The 17,635-nt window shown below is 38.7% G+C and overlaps 1 protein-coding gene across 1 annotated transcript in view; it reads left to right on the top strand.

Annotated features, from left to right (window-relative positions):
- LOC126253356 (uncharacterized) overlaps positions 1-17,635 on the top strand; it is a 152,592-nt gene that overhangs the window by 85,192 nt on the left and 49,765 nt on the right. Inside the window, exon 4 of the mRNA XM_049954629.1 lies at positions 3,703-3,868. Within this exon, the coding sequence (XP_049810586.1) occupies positions 3,703-3,868 (166 nt within the window). The remainder of the gene's footprint in view (positions 1-3,702; positions 3,869-17,635) is intronic.

Below are 17,635 nucleotides of genomic sequence, written 5' to 3'. Positions count from 1 at the left end.
AAAGGCAACTGACTGAATCATACATGTTTTAATGTTGCCTCAGAAAATTCAGATTCAGTCACCAGAAATCTAAGAGGCCAACAGAATTCAGAAAGTGACTTATCACAAACAACCTCACTTTTCAAAGCTTGCTGAATTTGAAGATCTGTTCGTTTGTGCACTCGACAGAGCAAGTTGTCCTTAACATGCGTATATTTGCACCCAGATGGCATGGTATGAGCAATGTCAGGCACTAACAAAAGAGTTTGAATGTCTAACACACTGATGGTCAGAATGAACTGTAGGTTATCATGATAAATACCATATGCAGTAAATAGAGGTTCCAGGACCTGGAACCACTGCTTTTTTTTTTCTTTTTTTTTGGGGGGGGGGGGTGTATGGCAGAGTGATGAATTTTCTTCCCGATGCAGAAGATGCAATGCAGCTAACTGACAAATTATTCATGAGCTACATATGAGTCAATGTACTGCGCACTTGTCTGATATTTGTTGCCACTAGAGGAATGGGAATCATTTCTTCCAAACTACACAATGACTGTTCCAGCAAGTCAGTGTCCATAGTAACTTGCCGAGTATCCTCATGTTTAATGTGATTTTGGTCATCCATTGCCTTGTTTGGGGTCACCACTGTGGAAAAGATGATCCACAGTGAAACTCAGATGATATTACAGCCACACACTTATTTAAATTGCCAGCTGAATACATGTGACACTACAAACAAGATACTCATTGAACAGAAGATGTGACACACTGGTGGGAAAAACAAAATCATCAGAAATCAGAGTTCAGGAAACAAAGATAATTGGCGATCTGTTATTTCAGGTGCATTATCATTATTTTATAGAAATTATTTTTTCCACACAATTTTGTTATTATTTTACAATGGTTTCTTCTATTTCAAATAAGACTGACATAGGAGTAATTGAGGCTTTCTTCTTTCAGTACTTTGGTTCCAATGGTGAATTTATAAAAACATTCAGTGATATCACCAACCAATGTAAATATCTCCATTGATATCCACAGTTGTTCTCTGCAAACAACCACAGAGTGTGAGGCAGAGGGCACTTTTGATACTATCATGCCCCTCCTTTCCTGTTCTATTCCCGAATAGTATGTGTGACAAACAACAGTCACTAAAGCACCATATAAACTCTAATTTCTCTTATTTTCCTACAGTGGTCATATTGCAAGATTTATGTTGAATGGAAGCAATACATTGACTTGACTCTTACTGGAATACACAATCACAGACTTTTAACAGTAAACATATATGTAATGTAGAGAAACACATTGCTTTTCTTGCAAAGCCTGGTTCTGGAGTTTGATAAAAATCTCTGATACTCTCAAGCTTACTAAATGAACATATAACAAAATGTGATGCCATTCTTTGGATCTTCATGATCTTCTCTATTAATCCTATCTCCTGAGAGTCCCAGAATGTTAAGTGATACTCAGGAATTGGTTGAACAAGTGTACTGTGACCCATTTCTTTAGTTGATAAATTACCTTTCCTTAAGATCGTTTCAATGGCTGTCCACCATGTATCTGTTTTTACTGCCACTAATTTTATGCTGTCATTCCACTTTAATTGATCCTGGACAGCTACCTTTACCTTTTTACAATTATTACTGATCCATTTATTTATCATCAGTTGTGCAATCAAACAGTAATGATACTTTACAAATATTTATGCATAATACATTATATTTATTTATATTTAGGGTAAACTGCCAGTTTGTACACTGAGTATCAATCTTCTGCAGGTCCTCCTGCATTTTGCTACAATTTGCAGGTAATGTAACTTTCCTATATACAACAGCATCATCTGTGAACAGTCTCACAGAACATACAACATTATTCACCAGGTTATTTATAAATATCATAAACAGTAATTACTTGATAACACTTCCAAAGTTAATTTTACATCTGACAGTTTTGCCCTGTTAAGAATGATATCTTGAGTTCTGTCTGTTAGGTGGTTCTGAATGAAGTCACAAAGCTGGTATGATATTCTGTAAGTGAGTTAACAGTGTGGAAATATTTCAGTTGACAGAGAACATGACCTCAAACTGTGCACCATTATCTATGTCCTCCAGAATCTCATGGACCAACTCAGCAAGCATAGTTCAAGAAGATGCTCTCATCATTAGATGAGATGATGAGAGCATTGTCTCCCAAAAGACATTTTTGATTTGTGTTCAGTACAATGAAAGTGGCTCACTTCTACCAACTATTATTGATAAAATTATACAAACTGCTACCTCTTACCTGAAAAATGCATAATATTAAATTCAAAAAGATCACAACTTGTAATATGTTTGATAATTCTTCACAGTGGACTGACATCAGCAGTATGAGTCTCTAATTATATGCGTCAAACTGCCAACCCCTTTTTAAACAGAAATGACTTGTGCTTTTTGAACTCATTCTTTGACATTTTATGTATTGTGATGAAAATTAAAATGAGGATGTTATATGTCATACCTAATGGAAACTCTTGTGCGTTTTAATACAAACATATTTATACCAGAAATACTCATTAATCATCAGCACTATGTGCAAAATTCTATTGTATCTGAATAACATGCTAAAAGTCAGTCACCTCATAGAATAACTAATCAAGAACTTAATTCAACACTTCTTGCACTTAGAAATGTCTCTCATTATTCAGCTTGAAAACCACAGTGCTAGGTTGTTTTTTTTTTTTTTTTTTTTTCACCTGCTGTTGTTTTGACCAACTATCTTCTGAGGTTATGCAGGTAAAGGAAATGACATATCATTCAGAGAAAGGGAGCAATAAGAATACTTTATAAGTACGTAACCAAACATCCTGAAGAGGCCTCTTCCAAGATCTTTGAATTCTTACACTAATTTCCTAGGACATTTATTTGTTGCAGATAGTAAACATTCATTTCAGTTGTACAGAGATACTCACAACTGTAATAAAAGACAGAGAAATAATTGCTCTGGAGATTTTACTTCCTTATCTAGGTTTATGAGTAGGATTATAGGTCTTCAACAAGCCCCTACCAAACACACAGCAAGAAACTGAGAAACCCTGTAAATTCAAAAGACTCACTCCTCCTTCAAATTACCTCATATGTAGACTCAGAAAGTGAAGATGCTTGTTAGCTGCTTGACAAGTGGTGATAATCACTGTAAATAAGGGCATCTATTGTTACAACGCAGTCTATCAAGTTACGCGATTTTGTAAATGTCTCCATGGCATCTCCTCAGTGTTGCCAAATTGTATGGATGGCTATTGTTTCCACTTGCAGCCATTATCACTTTTTAGTTGAAAATTCGCAACAGTGCTGCCACCTGTCAGAGATTAACTTACATGTCTTCACTATAGTAATGTATAAAAGGATTACATTGACTTGCTTCATATCCCTGTAGGTAAGTTCTCCTTCATGATGGGCTCTACAGAACACAATGAAAACAATTGAATTGCTGCTTCATGGATGTTTCATTGTTGGAGATAACTGACTGCATTTTTTATTACTTTCCTTTTTACAAAAACTACATTACTACATTGCACTGTAATGGATTACATACTAAGCTATATTGACGTATAATGTTAAACTAAAAAGTTACCTAATTGATAATAACTGCTCTTTTCCTTAACTAGTGGAATAGTTGTTAATTATTTGAGTTCTCTGGGCCATAAGTGATGAATTAAATTAAGAATATGTAATTGCAGATCATACTACAGGACAGTGGTGTGTTTGAGATGTTGACCTTAGCACAAGAATTAGGAGTAGAAGAACTGAAGAAAACTTGTGAAGATCATGTAACATCAACATTGTCAGTCCTGAATGCATGCACATTCTTGGCTGCTGCTATGGAAATACAGGACCAGGCAGCAGGTAATTCATTTATTTCTAGTTTGCTCCTGATTATAGATATATATTTTCATTCATTAGTACTGAAGACTATAGCTCCTGAATTGTAGCTGGCACCAAATGGTAAGTAAATATATATTCTGCTTTTCATTTGGTTAAATATAATGTTTGTGATTCATCAACATCAATTGAAATACTTCACATGAAATGTTTGATGATTTTTCATTTTTTTTAGTGTAACTATATATTTTCCTTTTATACAGCAATGACTGGCCTGAGGGGACACAAATTTCTTCCATGTCTCATATCGTACCATTATTAACTGTTATTAACAAAGAGATTCCACACACACAGATAATATGAATGTCTCTTACATAATGTGATGAGCTATATTCCCTGATTTTCAATTGATAAATGCAAAACTCTGATCAACAAACTCGGTTCAGCTTATTGTCTTCTTAAAAAAAAATTTTCAATGTCTGGATCTTCTACATCCACACTCCGCAAACCATTGGATGGTGCATGGCAGAAGGTGCCTTCTGCTACTACTAGTCATATCCTCTCCTATTCCACTGGCAAATAAAGTGAGGGAAAAAGTTTGTCTAAAAGACTTTGCACGAGCCCTAATTCCCTGCATCTAATAATCTTCATGGTCCTTACACAAAATGTATGTTTGAGGTGAAAGAATTGTTCTGTAGTCGGGCTCAAATGCCAGTCCTTTAAATTTGCTCAACAGTGCCTTGTGGAAAGTGCATTGCCTTCCCTCCAGGGATTCTAATTTGAGTTTACGAAGCATCTCCATAATACTTGCATGCTGATCAATCCTAATAGTAAAAAATCTAGCAGCTCACATCTGAATTGCTTTGATGTATTTCTATAATTCAGCATGGTGGGGATCCCAAACGCTTGAACAGTACTCAAGAATGGATCTTGCTAGTGTTCTTTATGCCATACCCTTTATGTATGGGCTGCCCTTTCCAAAATTTTCCCAACAAAATAAAGTCAAAAATTTACCTCCCCTCCTACCAACCTGATGTACTCATTCCATTTTATATCACTTTGGAATGTTATGCCTGTATATTTAATCAATGTGACTATGTCAAGCTGCACCCTGCTAATGCTGTATTCAAACACTAAAGGACACTTTTTTTCCTGCTCATCTGCATTAACTTACATTTTGCTATATTCAGAGCAAACTGCCATTCATCACACCAAGGAAATTTTGTCCAAGTCATCTTGTATATTCCTACAGTCATCCAATGACACCACCTTCCCCTGCACCACAGTGCCATCAACAAACAGCTGTAAATTGCTGTGCACCCTGATCATCAGGTCATTTGTGTACATAGAGAATAAAAGCAGTCCTGTTGCATTTTCCGGGGAGGCACTCCTGGTGATACCCTTGTTTCTGATGAAAACTTGTCAGTAAGGACCACATACTGGGTCGTCTTACTTAAAAGTCTTGAAGTCACTCATATATCTGGGAACCTAGACCATATGCTCAGACCTTCATCAACAATCTGCTGTGAGGCACCATATCAAATGCTTTCTAGAAATCTAGGAATATGGAGTCAATCTGTTGCCCTCCATCAGTGGTTTGCAGGATATCATGTGAGAAAATGGCAAGCTGAGTTTCACATAAGTGATGCTTTCTAAATCTGTGCTGATTCATGGGCAGAGGCTATTCTGTCTCAAGGAAATTTATTATATTCAAACTCGGAATGTGTTCAGGAATTCTGCACCAAATTGATGTTAACAATATTGATATGTAATTATGTGGGTCCATTCTTTTATACCCTTCTTATAGACGGGAGACACCTGCACTTCTTTCCATTCACTTGAGTCTTTTTTGGTGGGCAAGAGATTCATGATAAATGCAGGCTAAGTAAGGGGCCAATGCCGTGGAGTACTCTCTGTTAAACTGAACTGGGATTCCATCTGGACCCAGCAACTTATTTATTTTCAACTCTTTCACTTGCTTCTCCATGCCCCACATGCCATTTCTCATAAAACTACTAGCTTTCATTTCAGAGTTTCACTCATTCTTCTTAGGCAATGTAGTTACAGCCAATAATTATGTATTTTACAAAAAAATACTGGACATCAAAGTAAGTTCCTTCAAGAATGTATGAAATCTTATTGTAACTTAATAGTGCATTTACTCTGTAATATTGTATGTGGCAAAAACATGAATGCAAATTCCAGATGAACCATGGCCACAATACAAACTGTATTGGAAAAAATTCAGTGTAGGCTCTGTACTTCTCTTTAGTGTAAAAATTATCATCCTTTACCCTGGTGTAAAATTTTTTCACCCCATACGCTGAAAATATTTGGAATCTCTAGACATTCAAGATTATATTGAAAGGAAAACTCAATCAAGAAAACTCATAAATTGAGAGACGGAATTGCTGGCCAGTACTTACCTTCAGACGGTATATTATATAGTACTGTCAATAGACATGTACAAAAGAAAAAGTGATGACACAATTCTATCTTTCGGAACTGTTACATCCTTGCTCAGAGATATCCTGTCCCAATCCTTCTCAAAGACCAGTGTCCCAGAGTTTGAATCCTAGACATGAAGACCAGATCCACCTGTTAACTACTATTGTGGTTTGTACTGAAGTTACATAACCTGCAGTTTGCCACAAACTGATGTTAATTACTAAAAGCACTACCACTGAAGATTTCCTGGAAAGTAAGTGTATGTAAACACAAAATTTTTGAGATATTTAATGGGCTTCTACAAGTTTTGGCTCATTTACATAATATTCTTATTGCTTTACCATTGTAGATTTCCCATCCACCTGCTTAGCTGAGTGGTAATGTGTTTGCCTACCAAACAGCAGGCCCGGGTTCGATTCCCAGCCGTGTCGGAGATTTTCTCCACTCATGGACTGAGTGATATGTTGTCCTCATCATCATTTCATCATCACCAACATGAAAATCATCCAATGTGGCATTACCTGAAATTTTGGCAGCCGAACTTCCTCGGTTGGAACCTCGTGGCCATCAATGCCTCATGACCATTTCATTTCATTTTGTAGATTTCCTGGGAAATAACTCTGAGAAGTCTGAGACCTTTAAAAGGCCTTTACAAGAATCTGTCATATTTACATACTACTCTTATTGCTGATGTCTGCTTATGAAGAGTTATTATCCAAGGAGTTAAATTTCTGGGGAAATACAGGGTGGAGTTACATAAAATAAGCTACCATTTCCTCTGAACCAGGTGTAGGCCTCTTCAACTATTACCTGAACTCTGTTCAGTATGGCCGAGTCTGAATTCTTAATTAATGTGCGTGTGTCATTAGGAAATAGTACAACTTTGAACAGTGGTTTCATAGTCACTGGAAGGCTATTTGCATAGGGGGAGAACAGATGCACATCCAGTAGTAAACTTTGTGAATCTCATATTTTATGTTCTCCCATTCTGAGTTTAACATTACTCCTGTGTAAAAGTATGTCAATGTGATCCTCTACCTTTTCTTATAAAGTTTATGCTCCAACCATGCTAAAAGATGGCATCAATTTCCCAAGAAGAAATTCTACCGGCAGCTTTCCTTTTTATATCACTGTGTGAAATAGAAGCTGTTTATGTAAATGTTGTAAACAACAGTGTAATGACAGTTTATTACAAATACATAGCACAGAGTTACCTGTACTTTTTAACAGCTACTTCTCTTTTGATAATGTATACCATGATTAATTCCACATATCTGAAAGTTGTCTTTCATGGTGTAATCGGTGGAACAAAATAATTGAACGAATGAGTCAATGAGATTCTCTAGGCGAAGGTCTTCCTTGATGCGTCATATGGCTTGGAGACTAGATGCGTCTATGAATCATTTATTTTTTCTTATTAAAACACATCTAGATGTACTCTCACATCATTTTACACTAAAGAGCAAAGAAACTGGTACACCTGCCTAATATTGTGTAGGGTCCCTGCAAGCACGCAGAAGTGCTGCAACACAATGTGGCATGGACTCGACTAATGCCTGAAGTATTGCTTAAGGGAATTGACACCATGAATCCTGCAGGCCAGTCCATAAATCAATAAGAGTATCAGGGAGTGGAGATCTCTTTCTGAACAGCACGTTGCAAAATATCCCACAGATGCTCAATAATGTTTATGTCTGGGGAGTTTGGTGGCCAGCAGAAGTGTTTAAACTCAGAAGAATGCTCTTGGAGCCACACTGTAGCAATTCTGGACGTGTGGGGTGTTGCATTGTTCTGCTGGAACTACCCAAGTTTGTCATAATGCACAATGGACATGTGTGGATGCAAATCAGACAGGATGCTTACATACGTGTCACCTGTCAGAGTCACATCTAGACATATCAGGGGTCCCATATCACTCCAACTGCACATGCCCCACAACATCACAGAGCCTCCACCAGTTTAAACAGTCCCCTGCTGACATGCAGTGTCCATGGATTCATGAGGTTGTCTCCACACCCATCCACTTGATACAATCTGAAATGAGACTCGTCTGACCAGGTAACATGTTTCCAGTCATCAACAGTCCAATGTGAGTGTCAATGGGCCCAAGTGAGGCATAAAGCTTCTTGTCATGCAGTCATAAAGGGTACACGAGTGGGTCTTCGGCTCTGAAAGCCCATTGCGATGATGTTTCATTGAATGGTTTGCACGCTGAATGATTCTCTTGAGTCGTCATTGGTACCATTCTAGCAGGACATTTTTCCAGCCGCAGTGATGTCAGAGTTTTGATGTTTTACCATATTCCTGACATTCACAGTACACTCGTGAAATGGTTGTATGAAAATAGTCAGCCTTTCAGGCATTTTGCAAATAGTTTGTAAGATAACATAGCAATACACCCAGAACGATTTTAATGGAATTTACAGCAACTGTAGAAACCTACATATTTATACAATTCATGTTTTGTATTAACATCTAATCAGGTAACCTTAGGTCTGAAAATAAGAAACTCCTGTGACAGGCTATCAACAGAAGACAACGGGAGACTGATATGACAATTTCACAAGAAAAATTAGCACAACTTTGCATTGTAGTTGACAGCACTAATGTTGTGGCAACTTTAGGAGATGGGCTAAAAGTCAAGTCTTCCAGATCAGCGACAATATCCAGGAGATGCTGCAAGTCTGATAGCTTCAGTCTAGACATCTCCATTAGTTTCAATGCTTTGGAGGCAATGGACAAAATTATTCACATGGTTCAACAAGTTCATAAGCAGCTGGAGAATACAGGGTGTAATGTGCAAACCAAGGCTAGAAATAAATGAGCGTGAGGACATCAACCACTGAGGTCGAGATGAACAATTTAAATCAAATGCTAAGAATACTGTATGTGTGTAATGTCTTTTCTTTCATCTTGTCTTTGTAGAGTGCTAACTATGTTGATGTAGGTGTTTTGAGTTGCATAATTATTTATGTTAATAAAATGGTTACATTTTGTGGCATCAGTAAGAACATCCTAGGCACTGTCAAGGATGAAACCACACTAGCAACCCATGAGGAACATGCAATATCTACGGTTATAGGAAATGCAGTGCACTTCCTTCCCACCAAACAATTAAAATTGTGAACAACCAGTGTATCGGGACCTTTTGCCTATACTGATTGACCTTTTAGTGGATTGTGTGGTGCAACAAACAGTATGGTATGGAACAATACAAGTAAAACGCTACGCCTGAAAGTGATTTCAACCCTCCTTCTACTCATGTACAAGAGCATGTGGATCACATGTATCACAATTCTCTGTTTTCTTCTGTGGATCTTATAAGCTTCTTTCTGACAGGAGCAAGAGCAACTGATATCAACAGATGTTACTAGACCTACATCATATTTTTGCGCTCAAGTCCATCATTGTGTTTATTTACCTCCTGATATGAAGTGTGCTTTCGTGCTGGTTATCAAAGCAACAAATCTGATTTTGCCACTTTGTGGAACCCAGATGGCTGGGTCACACATGAAGCTATCTACTGCGTCATGATGAATCAATGGCATTGTGTTCAACAAAACCCTCAGAATGAGTCATTTAGTGCCATACTGAACATCTCCAGTGATGTCCACACTGTGCAGCATGTGTTACCTTAACTGCCACAGTTTCTTCATTCCATCACCATATGCCTTTTGCAGGTCTGAGGTGGGTGGGTTGCCTTATTGCAAAGGTTAAGCAAATCACCTGAACAACAAATCCACCAGACAATTTTCTCGGAGCAGTTGAGTGGACTACTCCTCACAGATTTGCTTCCATGTATGAGCCTAGTGGATCTGAAGTTAATACCAAACAAAACATTAAGGGTCATAGGGCTGAGTAAATTCCCACGTGTTATTCAAGTGTTCTTATCATGAATGAAGGGCTCACACATGAGGCCACACTACAAATTGCTGATTGTGTTTTTGCATTACAAGATGAATGCTCTTCTTGTTGCCCAACAGCCACTAACAGACCAACCCATGACAGCAATATGTGATGCTCAGTAAAAAAGCTGCGCTGAACATATCAAATGATTCATGATGCACCCCCACAGGACAAATCCTCCCAACTCCTGAGACGCAATGCAGTCAGCTGACAATAACAGACCAGCCAACACTACATGATATTCAGAATTCAGAGTTTAACAGTAACTGACAGAGTGTGTTGGTGCTGGTTCCATGCATGTTTCGGTGCTGCTGTGCTCAAGTGCACCTCCTCATGTGAGCACTGAAATGTACTTGCTATCTATGATAGATGCCAAAGGTCATGGAATTAAGAAAGTATGCCACAGCACTATATATGTACACCAAATTAGTTTGCTAAACACATCCACACACACCATGGCTGTCTACATTCTTGACATGGGTACCAACCAAAGTTTCTAGTTGACTCAGGTTCCAAGATAAACATGATCTCGAGCACAGCTGCTATCCTCACACTTCAGCACCCTTGGTACAGCATACCACTATGAATGTTCACATGTAATGATGTATAGTTCCACTACTCGCACTGTTGACTTAGGCATGGCAAGGAAAAACATTTACATGGACTTTTATGTTAGGTAACCTCAACAAATGTGTTAGAAGCTGACTTTTTGCATCACTATCACTAAGGCCCTGATCTAAGAGAAGAACTACTTTTCAACAGAGTGACTGATGCTTGCATTCAAGGTATGGTCAGAGGACCTCCAGTTTCAGTTGTTCCAGAGCACACAGGGTCCTTAACATCTTCAGAAGATGAACTTCCTACAGTTGAAATGCTCACTAGGCAAACAGCCAACTATGATGACTTAGTTGTACATAGACACCGACAGTAAGCACACAGCACACTCCAAATAGCCAAGATAGATGACAAAGATATTAGACATGCCTAATGTTCTTAATATTCAATTTAACTTGTTCATACTGATGTCAGCTATTGATGTTGCCACAAGGGTCTTTTCACTAGGTATTAGTTGTGGGAGCACAATGTTAGAACTGGTTTGTAGATGTTTTTGTGGTAACTACCAAGTAATAAAATGATTTCAGAATAAGTGTGGAGCTCAATGAAGTCACCTAGACTTTAGGTTTTTTGGGCAGATTTTTGGGAATGATGAACTTGTAATTACAGTTGGGGATGCAGACAACAGTTTGGACAAAACCTCGGTTACATAGTCAAAGATTATTTAAGATAAGTCTCATTTATTGTTCCATCTTCAGTGGGGTGGGGTTTGCCATTGTTGTTGTTCGTTCATACTGTCTCACCTTAATTGTCCACCTACCTCAGTACGGCTTCCTTATGACGTCCCTTCACTCTGCAGTAGTAGATACTCACTAGGCCGTGTAGAGCAGCATTGATGAAACCACGACGCGATACCTACCACACAGAAGCCGTGTAACTCAAGTTGCGAATCAGTTCCTGTAAATTCATTTTAAGAAATTTCGGGTGGTGGGAAAATGCAGTTTACCTGCAGTAAGCCTTCGCAAATTCTAGTAAACTGGTTTTTATTCTTCAGGAAGCACATTAATTTGCTATCAAGTCTGAATTTTTACCATTTTTACTGTTCTATCATTCCAAGTTCACAGTTAATATACCAAAATTTCACACAGAAAAGCAGCCAGAATATCTGCCAGTCCGACCTGATTAATGTTCGCTACTACTGTAGCGAGTTGAAACTTCGGTCGTGTCAGTTGTCTTCAAAGTTAGAAGTGCTCGCCTAAATATTTCATAAAATACTCGGAACATGCCACACAGAATTTCACTAAGACCAAAATATCACACACTCATAATACATCAATTAATTAAACAAGTTGTCCTCAAAATGTTCATAACTTAAACAGCCTAAGTCACAACACTTCCTAACAGCAATGAACTCAACAGTTCTTTATTTTACATGTTATTTTCTCAGTGACATTTAGCATGATGTTACACATACGAAGGTTGGCAAGCGACTCCCTCAATGCCACCCCACTCTCTGCCTATCTAACATTCTGCGTGCACGAACGGCTTAATTCTGATTGTCTAATGGTCTGAATGACCACTCAGAATGATCCTTCCAGATCAATCTTGCGGCAAAACTTGCCTGAGCCAATCACTAATCATAAAATCATTTACGTCATTCCAATGCCATTTTCTAATATAATATTTAATAAAATACACTAAAATACAAAATAATCTTTAAATTAATTTAGAAACTTATTCCACTTATAACTTTTATTCTGGCTGCTCTCTTACAAAAGCAAGCACGCTTCAACATACGTCATCAGCATCATGGTTGCACCACAATTTTCCCACGATTCAGTTTCATAAGTTTTACATAATGAACCATGGACCTTGCCGTTGGTGGGGAGGCTTGCGTGCCTCAGCGATACAGATGGCCGTACCGTAGGTGCAACCACAACGGATGGGTATCTGTTGAGAGGCCAGACAAACATGTGGTTCCTGAAGAGGGGCAGCAGCCTTTTCAGTAGTTGCAGGGGCAACAGTCTGGATGATTGACTGATCTGGCCTTGTAACATTAACCAAAACGACCTTGCTGTGCTGGTACTGCGAACGGCTGAAAGCAAGGGGAAACTACAGCCGTAATTTTTCCCGAGGACATGCAGCTCTACTGTATGATTAAATGATGATGGCGTCCTCTTGGGTAAAATATTCCGGAGGTAAAATAGTCCCCCATTCGGATCTCCGGGCGGGGACTACTCAAGAGGACGTCGTTATCAGGAGAAAGAAAACTGGCGTTCTACGGATCGGAGCGTGGAATGTCAGATCACTTAATCGGGCAGGTAGGTTAGAAAATTTGAAAAGGGAAATGGAGAGGTTAAAGTTAGATATAGTGGGAATTAGTGAAGTTCGGTGGAAGGAGGAACAAGACTTTTGGTCAGGTGATTACAGGGTTATAAATACAAAATCAAATAGGGGTAATGCAGGAGTAGGTTTAATAATGAATAAAAAAATAGGAGTGCGGGTTAGCTACTACAAACAGCATAGTGAACGCATTATTGTGGCCAAGATAGACACAAAGCCCATGCCTACTACAGTAGTACAAGTTTATATGCCAACTAGCTCTGCAGATGATGAAGAAATAGATGAAATGTATGACGAGATAAAAGAAATTATTCAGGTAGTGAAGGGAGACGAAAATTTAATAGTCATGGGTGACTGGAATTCATCAGTAGGAAAAGGGAGAGAAGGAAACATAGTAGGTGAATATGGATTGGGGGGAAGGAATGAAAGAGGAAGCCGCCTTGTAGAATTTTGCACAGAGCATAACTTAATCATAGCTAACACTTGGTTCAAGAATCATGAAAGGAGGCTGTATACATGGAAGAAGCCTGGAGATACTGACAGGTTTCAGATAGATTATATAATGGTAAGACAGAGATTTAGGAACCAGGTTTTAAATTGTAAGACATTTCCTGGGGCAGATGTGGATTCTGACCACAATCTATTGGTTATGAACTGCAGATTGAAACTGAAGAAACTGCAAAAAGGTGGGAATTTAAGGAGATGGGACCTGGATAAACTGAAAGAACCAGAGGTTGTAGAGAGTTTCAGGGAGAGCATAAGGGAACAATTGACAGGAATGGGGGAAAGAAATACAGTAGAAGAAGAATGGGTAGCTCTGAGGGATGAAGTGGTGAAGGCAGCAGACGATCAAGTAGGTAAAAAGACGAGGGCTAATAGAAATCCTTGGGTAACAGAAGAAATATTGAATTTAATTGATGAAAGGAGAAAATATAAAAATGCAGTAAATGAAGCAGGCAAAAAGGAATACAAACGTCTCAAAAATGAAATCGACAGGAAGTGCAAAATGGCTAAGCAGGGATGGCTAGAGGACAAATGTAAGGATGTAGAGGCTTGTCTCACTAGGGGTAAGATAGATACTGCCTACAGGAAAATTAAAGAGACCTTTGGAGAGAAGAGAACCACTTGTATGAATATCAAGAGCTCAGATGGCAACCCAGTTCTAAGCAAAGAAGGGAAGGCAGAAAGGTGGAAGGAGTATATAGAGGGTTTATACAAGGGCGATGTACTTGAGGACAATATTATGGAAATGGAAGAGGATGTAGATGAAGACGAAATGGGAGATAAGATACTGCGTGAAGAGTTTGACAGAGCACTGAAAACCTGAGTCGAAACAAGGCCCCGGGAGTAGACAACATTCCATTAGAACTACTGATAGCCTCGGGAGAGCCAGTCATGACAAAACTCTACCATCTGGTGAGCACGATGTATGAGACAGGCGAAATACCCTCAGACTTCAAGAAGAATATAATAATTCCAATCCCAAAGAAAGCAGGTGTTGACAGATGTGAAAATTACCGAACTATCAGTTTAATAAGTCACAGCTGCAAAATACTAACGCGAATTCTTTACAGACGAATGGAAAAACTGGTAGAAGCCGACCTAGGGGAAGATCAGTTTGGATTCCGTAGAAATGTTGGAACACGTGAGGCAATACTGACCTTACGACTTATCTTGGAAGAAAGATTAAGAAAAGGCAAACCTACGTTTCTAGCATTTGTAGACTTAGAGAAAGCTTTTGACAATGTTAACTGGAATACTCTCTTTCAAATTCTGAAGGTGGCAGGGATAAAATACAGGGAGCGAAAGGCTATTTACAATTTGTACAGAAACCAGATGGCAGTTATAAGAGTCGAGGGGCATGAAAGGGAAGCAGTGGTTGGGAAAGGAGTGAGACAGGGTTGTAGCCTCTCCCCGATGTTATTCAATCTGTATATTGAGCAAGCAGTAAAGGAAACAAAAGAAAAATTCGGAGTAGGTATTAAAATTCATGGAGAAGAAGTAAAAACTTTGAGGTTCGCCGATGACATTGTAATTCTGTCAGAGACAGCAAAGGACTTGGAAGAGCAGTTGAACGGAATGGACAGTGTCTTGAAAGGAGGATATAAGATGAACATCAACAAAAGCAAAACAAGGATAATGGAATGTGGTCGAATTAAGTCGGGTGATGCTGAGGGAATTAGATTAGGAAATGAGACACTTAAAGTAGTAAAGGAGTTTTGCTATTTAGGGAGTAAAATAACCGATGATGGTCGAAGTAGAGAGGATATAAAATGTAGACTGGCAATGGCAAGGAAAGCGTTTCTCAAGAAGAGAAATTTGTTAACATCGAGTATAGATTTAGGTGTCAGGAAGTCGTTTCTGAAAGTATTTGTATGGAGTGTAGCCATGTATGGAAGTGAGACATGGACGATAACTAGTTTGGACAAGAAGAGAATAGAAGCTTTCGAAATGTGGTGCTACAGAAGAATGCTGAAGATAAGGTGGGTAGATCACGTAACTAATGAGGAGGTATTGAATAGGATTGGGGAGAAGAGAAGTTTGTGGCACAACTTGACTAGAAGAAGGGATCGGTTGGTAGGACATGTTTTGAGGCATCAAGGGATCACAAATTTAGCATTGGAGGGCAGCGTGGAGGGTAAAAATCGTAGAGGGAGACCAAGAGATGAATACACTAAGCAGATTCAGAAGGATGTAGGTTGCAGTAGGTACTGGGAGATGAAGAAGCTTGCACAGGATAGAGTAGCATGGAGAGCTGCATCAAACCAGTCTCAGGACTGAAGACCACAACAACAACATAAAATAGTATTAAGTTTTTTCATATGTCCCACAGACACTCTCTCATTCATTCTCATGTATACACACGACAAAATAATAAGCAGGTAATAATTTTGAATGATTTTTTTACACTATGAAATGCAGAGTAATTAAAGTTTTGAAAATAAAATTCCAATTAAGTGATTTTATACACTGAGCACTCTGTTTATAACTTTCGATGATGATAAAAGACAAACTGCTATTGTTCCTAACTGAGTTTTGAAACATAAGTGTCGGTTTTATGACTTTTAAGTAATTTTCTCAGTTTCAGTAACTGAAACAGATAAAAATCTGAGATTTTAACAGGCTCTTCTACTTAATAACAAAAGATGGTATACAAAGTTTGAGCAAAATCGGATGATAATTACTATGGTTTATTTAGATTCATAGGGGATATGAATTTACGTTCCTACTAGATGTTACTTGAGACCGTTCTCATGGCCGATAGTGTCAGCTCCGCTGTGAGTAATGGCAGAGAAACAATCCTGCAGCCACCGTGGTAAGTGGCTGCATGCTATACTGTACTGAATGCTATTCCGTAATAACTTGCTACGTTACAATCTCAGATGCACATTTTTAATTATATTATATGTTTCTACCACACAGGTTTATCTTCGGATCTAAGTAGTTGCACCAGCAACCTGTCTTGTCCACTCAGAATCACATGTGCTTGACATGTGGTTCTGAGAAGACAAAACAGCTTGCTTATGCAACTACTTAGATCTGAAGATGATTCTGAGTGATAAAAACATGGAACCCAATTAAAAATGTGCAACTGAGACAGGAGAATAAATGAGGATTATCTTAAATGTCTATACAGTTGCTGAATGTCTCAAGACAAATACACTGGGGCAACAAAAGTTATGGGACAGTGGTATGCACATATACAGATGGTGGTAGTATCACATATGCAAGGTATAAAAAGGCAGTGCATTGGTGTAACTATCATTTGTACTCAAGTGATTCATGTGAAAAGGTTTCCGAAGTCATTATGGCTGCACAATAGGAATTAACAGACTTTGAATGCAGAGTGGTAGTTGGAGCTATACACATGGGACATTCCATTTTGGAAATTGTTAGGGAATTCAATATTCTGAAACCCACCGTGTCAACAGTGTGCTGAGAACACCAAATTTCAAGCATTACCTCTCACCGTGGACAATGCAGTAGTCGACTGCCTTCACTTAATGACTGAGAGCAGTGGCAGTTGCATAGAGTTGTCAGTGCCACCAGATAAGCAACAATGAGTGAAATGACTACAGAAAACAATGTGGGCTATATGACAAATGTATCCTTTGAGTGTGTGTTGAAATTCATCATTAGTGGGCTATGGCAGCAGATGGTTGATGCAAGTCCCTTTGCTAACAGCACGACATAACCTGCAGCACCTCTCCTGGATTCGTGACCATGGTTGAACCCTAGATGAATGGGAACCTATGCCTGGCTAGATGAGTCCCATTTCAGTCAGTAAGAGCTGATGGTAGGGTTTGAGTGTGGTGCAGACCCCATGAAGCCATGGACCCAAGTTGTAAACAAGGCACTGTGCTCACTGGTGGTGACTTCATAATGGTGTGGGCTGTATTGACGTGGAATAAACTGGGTCCCCTGGTCCAACTGAACTGATCATTGAGCAGAATGGTTATATTTGGATACTTGGAGATCACCTGAATGCATTCATGGGCTTCATGTTCCCAAATAACAATGGAATGTTTATAGATGACA

Source organism: Schistocerca nitens, chromosome 4, assembly GCF_023898315.1.
Source record: "Schistocerca nitens isolate TAMUIC-IGC-003100 chromosome 4, iqSchNite1.1, whole genome shotgun sequence".
Classification (NCBI taxonomy): domain Eukaryota; kingdom Metazoa; phylum Arthropoda; class Insecta; order Orthoptera; family Acrididae; genus Schistocerca; species Schistocerca nitens.
Note: the sequence above shows the minus strand (reverse complement) of the source record. Positions and strands in the feature narration are given on the sequence as shown.